Source organism: Xiphophorus hellerii, chromosome 4 (assembly GCF_003331165.1).
Source record: "Xiphophorus hellerii strain 12219 chromosome 4, Xiphophorus_hellerii-4.1, whole genome shotgun sequence".
Classification (NCBI taxonomy): Eukaryota; Metazoa; Chordata; class Actinopteri; order Cyprinodontiformes; family Poeciliidae; genus Xiphophorus; species Xiphophorus hellerii.
Window position 1 is genome coordinate 16,567,259 of NC_045675.1, and position 13,285 is coordinate 16,580,543.

Sequence of the window (13,285 nt, forward strand, 5' to 3'; positions counted from 1 at the left end):
GAGCAGTGACAGTAAGGAGCTAATGCTTCATCTGCTCCTTCTGTCACGTTACTCAGGATTCAGACTTTGCCTTGGTGCCGTTTCCTACAGCTAAACATCACACAGCTAAAAGAACATGTGCTTGCTGACATCTTTACTTTTCTTGTCTGGTAGTTAAACTATTCCTGTCAATGTTCTGCAAATAATCTACCCTAACACTCTGCTGCAGCTCCAAAGCTTTTCAGATGTTTTATTACTTCTGTATTTCTATGTAATTATTAGCTGTTAAATCCAAGCTGGTTTAATAACAAGAAAACTTCAATGTTTTGTAGAATTATTGCTTAAATTAACACAAGTGGGGAATGTAATCTGAAGAGAAACTAAAACGGTTCCCACAAACCTTCTATTTCATAGAATCAGTTTTTTTGTTTGTTTTGGTTTTTAGATTTTTCTGTTAATTCATTCAATTCATTAATGAATTTTCTCAATTCATTAAAGGACACAATGCAGAAGATTTGTCAGTTCAAGACTACTTTACTTTTCGATGACAACTTGAACATTATTTCCTATTGTTTAAAAAAATAATTAAAGAATGTGAATGGTAAAGCTTTGCTTGGCATCCAAACTGGAGATGCATCTAAACCCAGTCCAAGTACAAAAAGTACAGTTTATTATCCGGAAGTAAAAGAATCAGAGGCAAAATAAAATCAACAAAATAAATTGTAAAATTCTGCATTTTTACTGTTTGTGTCTATCTATCTGACTGAACCTAAATTACCATAAAAATTGGACAAAAATATAATTTTTGATTTAGCGTACGATACATTAAAGTCATTATTTAAGTATAAATCAAAATAAATAAAAACAATCTTTTTTTTATGCAATTTGGATATTTATCTTTTAGACACAAATCTGGGATCACTTTTTCAATATAGCATTTTGTTTTTGCTTTCTTCAAATTTCTAAAATGATCAAATCAAATGTCAAACTGGACATGATTCTGTGAAAACATATTTCTTACAGGAAATCATTTCAGGACACAACCCTCCAGCTCCCCCTGCTGTGTGTCAGTTAAGTAGCTTCATGCAATCAAAGCGTGAAAAACTCTAATGGACTTTAACACAGAGTCAAAAATGAACTATTTAAGCAATTTTGACTGAACTAAGAGTCTACACAGACTTGTTCTGCATTCATCCTTCCACTTGAAAGTAGAGGTCAATTGCTTTTTCCTTTACCATCCATGCTGTTGGCTTTACTTTTCATTGTGTGTTTAATATTTCTTCCAAATTTATTCTTGATCTGCTGAGTCTGAAGCATTATACAATAACGTTGCAGCTCATTTGGTTAGGAGGAGTCTGCATGTCCTTAGTATTCATAGATGTTTGTGTGGCGTTTTTTTATATCAGTGGGTTTGTGCAGCTGATTTATGTCTACGTACAGAACCAGGCATGTACGCTTCATGAAGATGTGTAAAAAAAAAGAAAAAAAGGTAAATTCACTTTCTATTGCTCTAGAATATTCTCACATAAGGTTTTTCTGGTTCTAAAAATGACATAAGTAGAGATGCACTACAAAAATGGAAACATAAGACAAATTGTTTGCTTAATTAAACTCAAAATGTGAAACTCAAATGCACTGTTCTGCAGATTCCTATCACACAAAATGATGTATTTCTAGTAGGGGACGGAGAGGTGGGGAGTTCCAGTTAGTTTGGATGATTATGACCTACAGGTAATGAAAATCCCAAATGTAGTTTCTTAGAAAATGTTAATATAAGGCTGTTAAAAACAGAAATATGTTATGGCCATAGTAGGATCTGTACTTTCAAGGAAAAGACTGCTGACTTGACAGGAGCAGAAACACAGAGTTCTGTGTCCAAGCATATTGAATGAAAATTGAGTGGAAGGAAAAAATGTAGCAGAAGTTGCGCAAAGGGGATAACAGCAGCTTTAAGAGGATTTTGAAGCAAAGCCCATTAAAGAGTCAGAACTTTAAAAGCCACCACACACAGAGAGATCCAGGACATGTATAATAAATGTGTAATAATCGTTGATTTCCTTGTGTTAATCCTGAGCCAAAGACAAAATCTAAGGAGAAAAAAGACTGGACTCTGACATGGGGGCTCAAAGTACTCTTTTCAAGAGAAATTAAATTTAAAAAGTTGAAATGCTACGTTTAACCACCATGGTATCACTGAGCTTCATCTCCAACACAACATTGAGCTGCAAGATGCTATAAAAGCAATACAGGTTTTTACTAACCCCTCAGCAAAGCTACAGGCTGATACCTTCCATGCTATGCTGCATTGATGCAATAATTCAGGAAAAGAAGCCCCCAGTCAAGCGTACTCTGAGCATACTTTTCAGTGGACTTTTTAAAACCAGTCTAATTAAAGTTTTAGGAACTGAATCTGGTGTTTTCTTTATCTGTAAGCCATAATCATCAAACCAAATCGCTATACGAATCCATATAATCTATGAGTTTTCACTTTCAGAGATGAATTACTGAAATAAATTATATTTTTGGGAATTCTATAAATATATGTATAGTAAAGGATTAGCTTAATAAGAACATGTAATATATAACTATTTAACTAACTCGCCCCAACAGCAGTCCCTCCCTGCTGTTTATTTGATCTATTTATTCAAGTGGCGATGGAGAGAGTGACTTCATTTTACACCTGCACAGTAGATAGCTACTGCCTCGTCCTCACGCATATTTGGACTACAAATGCTTCTACTTAAATAGACATTACACACCACTTGCTTGGAAAAACAGGAAATTGAATCAAGCAGTGACATCATTCGCGAGCGCCTCTGCTGGCCTTTGAGATGGGCTTCACTCGTTAGCCTTGATTTTTTTTTTTTTTCTTCCAATCATCCCCCCTCGCATATCCACTTTTATTTTTATTACAAAGAAACGCCCGTCCGCGATGACATTAGAAGGTGAGTGTGCAGAATGAGACAAAATGGACACATTTATGGTGAATGTTGCGCTTGTTGCCACCTTAGCTGTGAGTCAGACTCTTGTAGCTATGCTAGCCATGTAGCTAACTAGCCTCCTCCTCGATGTTGCCAGATAATAAATAGTTGTATTAATAGAATGGACCGATATTAGAAAATGTACGCATTAGAAACACGTTGAATGTTTGTTGTTGGAGGAATAATTGTCACGGTGCCAGCTCTAATATTTAAAGAGGAAACTATATATATATATCCAGGTAGCTAGCTAACTTTAGCCAAGTGAGCCAGGAGTCTAACGATTAAAACTGACTTTGATATAAAAGTTAAAACAAACACAAAACTTTGGCGTTAGTATTGATTCCTGTCTTCTTTGTGTTTTTCATTTGAGATGAGAAGTTTTCGATTTTCTGTTAAGAAAAATCAAGAATGTGGATATAGATAAATAAAAAAAAAGCTACTAAATTAATAACTGATTCTAACCACAGATCAACATGCCTGTTTTAAACGCTTTGCTCTGTTTAAATGTGATTTTACTTTTATTGAAGCTGACATGTTGCAGAGTGATTCAATGACCACAGATCCCCCCTGAAAGAAGGCAACACTTGAAATTATTCATGTTATAAAATAGCTCAGAGTCTCTGGTGTATTTCTGAAGATGGGTTCATTTGTTTGAGTTTTTATAATTTAAGCAAATTTAGTTGTAATTTAAGTTCTTTGGTAGGTGTACGTGTTTGACTTGGATGCCTCTATAGTTGTAATGCTTTTTTAATATGCAGGTTTTCTGCAGCCTCACAGAAAGTCTAAATTGTAGGCCTTTATAAAGTTTTGAATGTGACCAAATTTTACCCTGCAGGTCTTCAGTTACATTTACATGCTTTTGTTAAGGGATCATCAGATTTGGCCATGCGCTGGACTGGCGAGCTGAATTTTCACCAAGTTTTAGCTTCAAAAACATAGAATTCAATAGAAAAGTAAAACCTGTCATCAGTACCTGTGATGACATTTACTCTGTACTGTGTGGTTAAATGGTTTTTAAAAACATCTAGAAGAACAATCTTGTAAGTAGTTATGTCCTCCTTAATTTATGTAGATCCTAAAATTAAATCCCAATGGTCTTAAAACATCCAAAATTTAATTTAATGAAGATTACAGAAATCTGAAAATGGTTGTCCTTATCATCAGGTCAGTGAGTTTTCTTGTATTTATTTCAGTCCTTGTTTCTTTTCTTGCTTTGAGTCTCATACTGACCCCAAAACCTTTACATAATTATTTAGGCGTTTTTTTTGGCTTTAGGAAATTTCCAATTCTTTTTATGTTAGAAATTAAGCCACAAAGACCCATGTAGGCCTGTCATGATAACAAAGTTTGCTGGACGATAAATTGCTCCAGAAGTTATTGCGATAAACAATAAATATTGGTTTGAGACCATTTCCAAGCAATATAATGGTATAATAACGCAAATTCACATTTCTCAAAGATCAATAGACTTTAAGTTCTAATGAACATTTGACACTGGAACTGGAAGAAGTTTTAAATATCAAAAATGAATGAACAAAACAACAGAAAACGATAAATAAAATGAATTTTAAAGTCTTTGTGAACAAAATTGTCCTTCACAAAAGGGCTAGTTGAGACAAAAGCACCAGACTGAAGACTTTTGTCATCCAGTTTTTGGTAGAAAGAGAAAAATTATAATTTATGCAAATAGAAATTATTGAGTTTGTTTGAATGTGTCATTCTATTAATTGATTTATGCTTAAAGATAAAGAGCAAGGAGTCAAGGAGGTCCTGCACGACTCTGCCTACACTTCCAGAAATGCACATTATTGCTTATTATGTTGTGACAGGCCTCGACCTGTGAGTTTTTTGATGCTCACAGCAGCAAGTTTTGAGAAATTGGATGGATGGGATTTATAAGTTATTTAATCTGCACCAGCCAAGCTTTTGATTGCATGCATTATTTTTATTTACAAACTTTTTCAGAGAAGTGCAGTTATACTTTTTTAGACACAACTTATAGAACGATATGTCTACTGTTAAAAAAAACCAACAAACAAAAAAAAAAACAGTTCTCTTTTTCTCCTTTTAGGTTGAGTTACAACTTAGACTTACACATCCTGAGTGTGTGTGTTGTGTGTCTTCCTAGGTGAACTGGCAGACAGGGTCAGCCAGGTGATTTCAGAACTGGTTGCGGTGCGGGCTGGCTGGCTTGCAGGTTTCAGTTCCTGTGCTGTGCAGTAAAGCAACTTGGTTGGTCAAAGGATTGCAATGAAACCAGCTCAGGAGCGCAACCAGGAGAGCCTGCCTCCTAAGAAGAGGGACCTCCCTCTCAGCAACAGCGGTGGCGGCGTCGGTGTCGGAGGGGCGGGTGGGGTCGGAGCTACGGGAGGCGCCGGCAGTGCTGCTGGAGGAGGTAACGGAGAAGCTGAAGTTGTTTCCATCCACAACTGTGCAGCCGGCAGTGAGACTCAGGGAGGGAATCCATCAGGAGAGTGGCCACGAATTCATCCAGAGCATCACTATGGGGTGGACAATTCAGAGAGCATCTCAGCAGGGCCTGTTGATCAGTACAGTATGATTTACAAAGTGGCTGTTCCTTCTGTTACCTACTCGCCCACTAGCCTGCACCCAGTGCTAAGCCACATCTCACCCACATACACCGTACACTCTCCTCTCCTGCAGCATCCAGGCCTTCCCTATCCTCCCCTGGGTTACGCTCACATCCCTCATCCGTCTCTCCAGTTTGTTAGTTCCCCGTACGCTGCGGTTCCTTACGCCGTCCCATCCGGCTTCGTCCCTGGATCGCTGATTTCTCCGTCAGGCGCCATCCCTCAGCCTCATGCCGTGTCCCACCTGGTTCCCTATCCATCCGTCATACAGGACGGAGTCGTTTCCCCGCCTCCCCAGGCCCAGGCTCATACATTTACCAAAGTTGCAGCGCCAGGTGGCGTCCCGCTGATGATTCCTTCAGAGCAAGCTGCCCAGCAGCACATCGGTACTATCGGAGTCATACCTGCCCCAGAGATCAGCTCCAGGGGGATGCCAGTCTTCTACCACCCCCAGAGCAGCCGGGGGTCGTCCGCCCCTGGCGACCTCCACAACGAAGCAGAGCTTAATGGCGGCGATAAAGAGCAAGGAGTCAGGGAGGTCCTGCACGAGTCTGCCTACACTTCCAGAAATGCACATCTGCAGCAGGTAGTGTCCATCTCCGCGGCGCAAGAGCACAGCCAAGAAAGGGCCCTGCAGAACCGACGCCTGGAAGGCCAGAGCTCTCCTGGTCAGCGCAGCACTCCGGACAGCGATCTGGAGGTAAGACATGCTCACGGCTCAATAATGGAGCCTAAAAATTAGAACCGGCACGAAATTTCAACCATGTTGTTGAATTTATGATATTGATTGGAATTAATGCACATTTTTCTAACTACTCGGTTTCTTTTCCATCTTCACCATAGCAGGCTATACTGAAAATGTATTAAATTTGTTTTAAAAAAAATTAAGTCGGCCATAATTATGTCATTCACAGGTTGTAAAATTAGTCATCGTAGGACTTTTATTTTGTTGTTGTTTTGTTTCTTTAGTTAATTTGTATAGTTTTGGTTACAAAGTGTAGTTTGAAAACTTAAATTGAAAATGCTTGAAAAGGGCTTGAATTCTACTGAGGGAAAAGAGCACGAAGCCTGTAAAAAGCTTTGTGAATTTATTTCAAAAGGCAACATTTAAATGTTTGTTGCAATGAAACTCAAAATGTCCCCACATTGATTCCTCGGTTTGCCTCCCAGGTGCAGCAGGTCGTTGGCCGCCTGGCTACCTCGAGTCAAGGTGTTGGCGGGGTGCGGAAGGAGGTCTCGTTTGCCCCCTTGAATCTCTCTCAGGGGGTCCAAAGAACCAGAGACGTCCACGGGGAGAGCCCGGCTGTTTCCAGCAGGGCTGTGCATTCGGCGCAACCGCTGAGTTACGTTGAACACAAAGTCGGCGGTCTCCAGCAACAGCCGGGTCATGCCGTCATTCTGACCAACGGGCAGCCGGTGCTCGTTCCTCTCGACTATCACCTGCAGCATCAGTCCCAGCCGCAGCAACACTACCCAGGACAGGCAAGCGACGCCGCAAAGGCCTCCCTTAACCCAAGCTTTAAAACCTCTGAGTCTCCAGGCAGAGCCGGCCTCCCTGAGAAGGTGGAGCCGACCACAGCTAAGCAGCAGCATCATCATCATCAGCAGCTGCCTTCTCTACAGCCATCAGTCCACTCTGCAGCAGAGCTAACTCAGGCTTCAGGCGTCCCGGCGGCGGCGGCGCCTGGCAGTAACCCGTCACATTTCATGAAGGGGGCGATTATCCAGCTGGCCACCGGGGAGCTGAAGCGTGTGGAGGATCTGCAAACTCAGGATTTTGTGCGAAGCGCAGAGGTCAGCGGAGGGCTCAAGATCGACTCCAGCATGGTGATGGACATCCGGTCCAGCCAGCAGAGACCGGGTCTGGTGTCTCTGCATTTCACGGTGGGGGAGCAGCAGAGCAAGGTGACCATCGACGTCCCGCCAGAGCACCCGTTCTTCGTGTTCGGCCAGGGTTGGTCGTCGTGCAGCCCCGAGCGCACGGCCCAGCTGTACGGCCTGGCCTGCCACCTCCTGCAAGTGGGGGACATGTGCGTGTCCATCACGCTGCAGCAGCAGCAGCTTCAGCCGCAGCTAATGAAGCAGCCGCAGCATCACAACTCGCAGCAGAACGTGTCAAGAACTTTAGGCAAAAGCAACGCGGCATCGGGACCCGGTCACCAGCTCATGGGGCCTCCTGCGCCCCAACAGCTGCGGCCGCAGGCTCATTTCAGGATGGATCGCGTCCACAGAGAACGGCAGCGGGACGGCGAGGGCGGTGTCCTGGAAAAGGACGAAGCACATTTAGCGGTTGTTGGACACACTGAATCCCCCGTCCGGCGAGGTCGGACCTCCACGGAGCATCCCAGGAGTCAGAGCAGCTACCACTTGCACACAGAGGGCTCTGCTTTCGCCGGGACCGGCATGCCCGCCATGCAGGCCGCGCTCAGCGCTTCTCAGAGGCGCTGGTCGTCGCCCGGCCTCCAAAGATACAGCATGAAGGGAGACGAAGGGCCACGCCCTCAGATAATCGCCTCTGGCCACACGAGGCCTTCTTTCATCCCGCAGGAGGTGAAACTGTCCATCGAGGGGCGCTCTAACGCAGGGAAGTAGCATCACATTTGGTAGCAACCGTAGGAGAGACTGCCAGGAGCGAGAATGAGTCTGACAAGGAGAGAAAGAGGAAAAAAACAGTGTGAATGTAGCCTCAGAATGTTTGAGATTTTGCACACCTAAAAGTATACAAAGACACATGATTTTGTTGATCTTCTTGAGAAGGTTTGCTTCAATGTTACTCAGCCACGAAAAACAGAAACCTTTGGTTTCCCAGCCTGCTGAGGTCTGACAGGAAAATGAAAAGCTAAGTAGAACATATGTAGCTTATAAACGCCTGCCATAGTCCTTACACACTGCTTTTCTCTTCCTCGCTCCCTCCTTCGTCTCCACCTCCTTGTACCCACACCTGGACATTTTCCCAAAAAACACTTTGGCTTTACCTTCTGACTAAAACTCTCTCGATGGGAAACGCAACAATGTGTGCAGCCTCAAAGCACAGCTACTAACTCTGATGTTAAAAATCACAGCCAGCGATCTTTAGATGTCAACACTCCTAAATTTTTTTATTTCTTTATATGTATATTTATAAAGCATTTACCCCCCAAAAAAGTGGAGCTGCTGACATCAGTAGGGCCTGTGATGTCGTCAGTTAAAATCTCTGCGGTCAGCAGGAAATCTCTCTCTCTCTCTCTCTTTCTCTCTCTCCAAGTCATTAATTTTCAGTAAATCAGTCTCCAAAGATAGATGCAAGACTCTGTTTCAGGCCAAAAATTGGTGCCTGTCGCATGTCTTACAATCTTGTAGTTCACCAATCAATTTCCTGTTCCTTCATTTAGCGCCACAGTGCCACTGCGGCAGGAACTGAAATGATGCCTTTTTCTCTCTGAAACGACAAAGTTTTGCATTCCAGTGTGATTGTGTCATTTAGAGTACATTTCTTTTTCCACATAGGGAGTAATTGCTGCTCCGTTCTCTCTGCTTCTCTCTGTACCTCTCGGCTTTCTCGACCAGGTTGGTGAACTTCGGTGCATTTTAATGTAATTTACTGCAGGAGGCGCTGGCTGCTTCTCACCAAAGCCGTCTGGGGGAATGTTTGAGAGAAACATCCATCTGTTGCAATCTTGCAATTTGCCCTGAAAGGAGAAAATGTGAGTGTGAGTGAGGCAGTGTTGAAGCTCCAGTGTGTCTTTCCTCAGTTCCTTGAAAGAAAGCAATAGTTTTTTGTTTTTTTTTCCAAACCTTTGGCTGTCCCGGGAATTTCATTTTCTGGTCCGCTTCAAGAAGTGATGCATTATTTTGGTCTTCGTTTTCAACACTTTCTTCTATTAATTCAGACAACATTTAACCTAAATTATTGACTCATTAATTTTCCAAAATGCAACTTCAGGAGGCTCTAGATTAACAGATTGCTTGTGTATTAATTTAAAGTATTCAGTCATTTTCTAATGTCTTCTGTCGCCCATTGTGTTCATTCAGTCCATCCTAAGTAGGGATCTCAGCGTAACCGTGCTTTCTTCATGTTTTTATCTCGTTGATTGAAGGGAATTTGTTTGAAGTGTTGTTGGAGTTTTGTGGCAAGCGAGAAAAAAAAAACCCAACCAACTGACTTGTATTTTTCTTTGTTTTTAAACTGTTTACAAATTAGCCGAGATGAATGCTGCAGTTTCTTCCTTCTGACGTATTTCTATCTTGAAAAATTGAAAGTGCAATTAGATCATCCATAAATCACCCAGAGGTTTCTAATCAGACGACATTCCTCATGCAGACATTCCCATCAGAAAAGCGACACATTAACAGTTTGTGGTCCTTTTTATGAAACTTGAATATAATGCGATTATTCACTTTAAAGCATTTTCATTTTTGCCCGAAAGCTTTAGGTAATTTTCTCTTGCACACACAAAGCTACTGCTTTTACTGGTCCATATTGGCTGTATGGCTTTTCCTTCTTGACCTTCAAACAATTTAAAGAAGTGGTTGCAGTAAAGCATAACATGGTATGAGGTTCAAGAATGGACAATTTGAACCTTTTTGGTATTAAAAATAATCAATTTTTTTTGGATGATACTGAAGTGTATCATCCAAATTTCTGAATGAATTTTTATGCGGAAGGCATTTCTGTACTGCCATGATGGACGAGGGCAAAGAGGGTTTAGTTTTTCCCACCATCCAGCATGGTGTTCGTCAAAACACGTGTTCGTCAAAACGTAAGCAATACTCATTCATCATGAGTCGATAACTTTATGTGGTCTTGGTGTTTTCTATGCAGTAATTTCAGTACAACGTCCAGGATTGTCTTCAGTGTAGTTGTCTGCAGCAGCAGCTGATTGTTGGATGCAGTCGTTTGAAACGTTTCTTTCGCTGATGTCTGGGTTTGGTATTTTTGACTGACCTACTTTATAGGAATTAAAAGCAGTGTTTTTGGTTTACCTCTGTTGTTTTTATTTTAAATTTTTTTTTGTATCCAGCAGTTGTCAGCTTTCTGAATGCCGAGTGAAACCGTTTTCATCTTCCTTCTTTGATGCCACGCATTTTAAAGCCAAATCACTCGAGACGCGCCACTTGGACCGCTTGTCCAATGTTGTTTTGGGTGAGGTCACAGTTTAGTGGGGTTTATTGTCTGGTGTAAGCAGTGCCAGTTATGGTTTAAACCCCCAAGCAAGGCCAACCTGTGCCGATGCTTTCCTCTTTGTTTTCATCCTTCGCTTTGAGTGGCATGTGCTGTTTTTAAAAATTAATCCTCCATCACGTTGTTGTATAAAATTGCACTAAATGTCGTCCTTCAGTGTTCTCAAATGAAATCTGTTGGTAAACTGAAGACTTTCCAATTGTAAAGCACACAAAATCGTGGAGAAATCGCAGGTTTTGTGTTTCTGTAGATAGGTGTATTTTTTCCCCCCTGTGTAGATAGCTTTGATCGAAGATGATGGCGATGATGATGATGCTTGTTTATAATGCCTTAAATTCAGCTTTGTACAATGTGTCCAAGCGAACAACGGACTCTGTGTTCTCCGTTCAGGTTGTACGAGAGCATATCAGAAAGGTCAGGCTTGACGAGCAGAAACTTGCGCACGTCGATGAGAGTGAGTTTTGTGGAACTCGTTGCCTCCCGTTTTTTATTATAGTTTTTTTTTTTTTATACCCATCTCTGACTTTTTAATCTGTAGATTTTCAGTATGTGGAAGAGAAAGCGAAAGAAGCTTTCCTCAGCACTTTTTTACAAGATGAGTTCAAGAGCGTCAGCCGTGGAGGAGAAGTCCTTCCACTTAACACATGCATAGACAGATGCACAGAGCAGATGTTTTTTTTAATTATTATCGTTATTGCACAAGATCAGTAGGTTTTTAATGGCCAGAATCATCGGGCTGTGAAAGGTCCGGCGCTGCGTCCCAAAGTTTCTGGACAGCAGAGTGGAAAAGTACGAACTACGTCCATCTTTTATTAAACTGCTAACATGAACTTAGTAAGATTGTGGTGTTGCTGATGTCAAATCAAATCAGGAGAATGCAAATGGTTAAAAGTTTTAAAGAAGTCTGTATTTTCAGATTTGACATGATTTTTATTTGTATTTTTTTTTTCCTCTGCACAAGGTGACATTGCTTTTTGTGATGTGAAACTTAAAAACTGAACAGCATCTTCTTTTCTATTTTCTTTTAAAATGCCTAAATCTGCTAAATATATGCAATTATGTAAATGTAACATTCAATCCTCAAGTATAATCCAGGTTGTATGAACTTTGTATAGTGAGTTTTAATATTGTATGGCCGTACCAATATGTATTGATCTCGTATCAGAAGCCTTAGAGTTGTTGACCCAAAGTGCTCCCTTAGGAAAAAAAACCCACACCTACCTGACTTTAAGAAAGCATTAATATCTCTATTTTGTTGCATTTTTATTTGTACCCTTTTTTTTTTTTTTTTTGGAATAAAATAGATTTGTACTGTATATTTGTACCTCTGTGAACTTCTTAGGGCGTTTTTTCCTTCTTCTTTTTTTTTTTTTTACTTGTTTTGCTGTTTTAATTTGACGTACTTTAAGGACACAAAGATATTGTATTTTTATTGTTACAGCTAACATGGAGACGTTGCATTTATCATGTTTAAGTAAACACAATATAATATATATAAATATATATACAAATATAAATAAAATTGATAAACCCAAATTGTTTGCTGTGTGTTTGTGACTATTTAACATGTTACTATTTAAATATCTTTGCCTGACAGCCACTCCCAACAGCAAGTGTGGTTCCTCGGTTTATGAAATTTGTGAAGACTTAATTAGTTTTCTGGAGTTAAAACAAATGAAATCTTGAACAAAATGGTTAAAAGCATTAGCTGGCAAGTATTTTTACATTTTCATGCAAACTAGTAAAGACATTTGTGTACTTCTACTAAAATGTGTTTTTTGATGTTTTAAATTAGTGTGTATAGATTGCAGCTCGCGGGCCGTTTAGGGCCCTCGAGATGTTTTTCCACAGCTTGCAACTGATTCAAGACTGTTATGGCTGCTACAGAAATGACACTTAAACTTTTTTAGTGTAAGATTTTCGATGTCGAAATCATCAAATTAAAAAATGCTGTATTACACAAGACCACAAACAACCAGCAACTACTAGTACATCTAAAACAATTAGAAATATTGCATGAGAGTGCAATATTTCTTGCACTCTTGATTATGAAACGATTATTTTATAGAAATTAATTTGAGTAAAATATTTCAAACTTGTTTTTTTGTTTGCCGTTTGAATTATTGTGGCTTATAAAGAAAACCAAAACATTTAGCGTCTCAAAAAATTGTCTTGAATTTTGGGTTTTCTTCACCTGTAAGCCACAATCATTAATACTGCAAAAGAAAGAAAAAGAAATGAAGCTTGAAATATTTTACTTTACGTAATGAATCTCTCACTTCCCGAACTTACTGTGAAGAAATATTGCACTTTCACACAATATAAAATGTTTTGAGCTGCACTTTTATGACTCAAAATAAGACAGAAAAATACAGCAATTATTTCCTCTGCTGAAAAAAATGGAAATGTTTTTCTTTTACACGAGTTAAAAAAAAGTAAAGCCTCCAGTAATATTGTAACGTTGTATGCCTTTAATTTAGATTTTGTTTTTTCTGAGTTGTCTTTCACTTCTGTGGGTATTCTGTGTGCAGAACCTCACATAGGGTCAGTGACGTCCATCCAGAGTCTTGTAA

At 40.3% G+C, this 13,285-nt stretch overlaps 1 protein-coding gene across 1 annotated transcript; it reads left to right on the plus strand.

Moving 5' to 3' along the window:
• The first annotated feature begins 2,689 nt into the window (after nucleotides 1-2,689).
• Nucleotides 2,690-12,248, plus strand: atxn1l (ataxin 1-like). Its single transcript, XM_032561306.1, has 3 exons — nucleotides 2,690-2,924; nucleotides 5,089-6,251; nucleotides 6,722-12,248. The coding sequence occupies exons 2-3, from the start codon at nucleotides 5,211-5,213 to the stop codon at nucleotides 8,141-8,143; spliced, it is 2,463 nt and encodes an 820-aa protein (XP_032417197.1). The 5' UTR covers nucleotides 2,690-2,924; nucleotides 5,089-5,210; the 3' UTR covers nucleotides 8,144-12,248.
• The last annotated feature ends 1,037 nt before the right edge of the window (nucleotides 12,249-13,285 follow it).

Bases quoted from the DNA above. Each gene is read 5' to 3' on its own strand.
- atxn1l (XM_032561306.1), top strand. From the start codon at position 5,211: ATGAAACCAGCTCAGGAGCGCAACCAGGAGAGCCTGCCTCCTAAGAAG. The intron at 6,252-6,721 runs GTAAGACATGCT...TTTGCCTCCCAG, and splicing joins CTCCGGACAGCGATCTGGAG to GTGCAGCAGGTCGTTGGCCG.